Source organism: Eimeria mitis, genomic scaffold, assembly GCF_000499745.2.
Source record: "Eimeria mitis Houghton genomic scaffold, Emh_scaff196, whole genome shotgun sequence".
Lineage (NCBI taxonomy): Eukaryota > Apicomplexa > Conoidasida > Eucoccidiorida > Eimeriidae > Eimeria > Eimeria mitis.
In genome coordinates, this window is record NW_013570284.1 from 25851 (window position 1) to 26411 (window position 561).

General features: G+C 58.6%; 1 protein-coding gene across 1 annotated transcript in view; it reads right to left on the bottom strand.

Annotated features, from left to right (window-relative positions):
* The window catches only part of EMH_0002860 (leucine rich repeat containing protein / ankyrin repeat containing protein, putative), a gene marked incomplete at both ends in the record, with an annotated part of 12160 nt that overhangs the window by 7034 nt on the left and 4565 nt on the right, over nt 1–561 (bottom strand). The window contains 2 exons of the mRNA XM_013496177.1: nt 1–105; nt 198–559. Of these exons, the coding sequence (XP_013351631.1) occupies nt 1–105; nt 198–559 (467 nt within the window). The remainder of the gene's footprint in view (nt 106–197; nt 560–561) is intronic.

Consider the following 561-nt stretch of genomic DNA (forward strand, 5'->3'; position numbering starts at 1 on the left):
GTGCTGCTGCTGCTGCTGCTGTTGCTGTTGCTGCTGTTGCTGCTGTCTGGGGTAGGAGCAGTGCAGCAGCAGCAGCCACTGATGTTGCTGCTGCAGCCTGTCTCTCTGTAGCAGCAGCAAGCAGCAGCAGGCTCCTGCGGCAGCAGCAGCTTTAAGCTGCAGCAGTTGATCTGCATGCGCAGCAGCGGTCTATACACCTCAGGTATTTGCTGCAGCATCTCCGTGCTGCAGCAGACTAAGCCTTGCTGCTGCAGCACAACCAGACGTCCCCCAGACCCCCTCCTGCTGCTGCTGCTGCTGCTGCTGCTGCTGCTGCTGCTGCTGCTGCTGGCCTTTGGATTGAATAGAGTGGATATGCTGGGACTCTGCAGCAGTTTGCTGTCAGGTGAAGTTTGTGCTGCCTCACTTCTGCTGCTGCTGCTGCTGCTGCTTCTGCTGCTGCTGCTGCTGCTCCTGCTGCTGCTGCTGCTGCTGCTGCTGCTGCTGCTAGTACTAGGTATATGCTGCAGCAGCAGCTTAATTCTTTGGCTCTCGCTGCAGCTGCTGCAGCCGTTGAGAGGG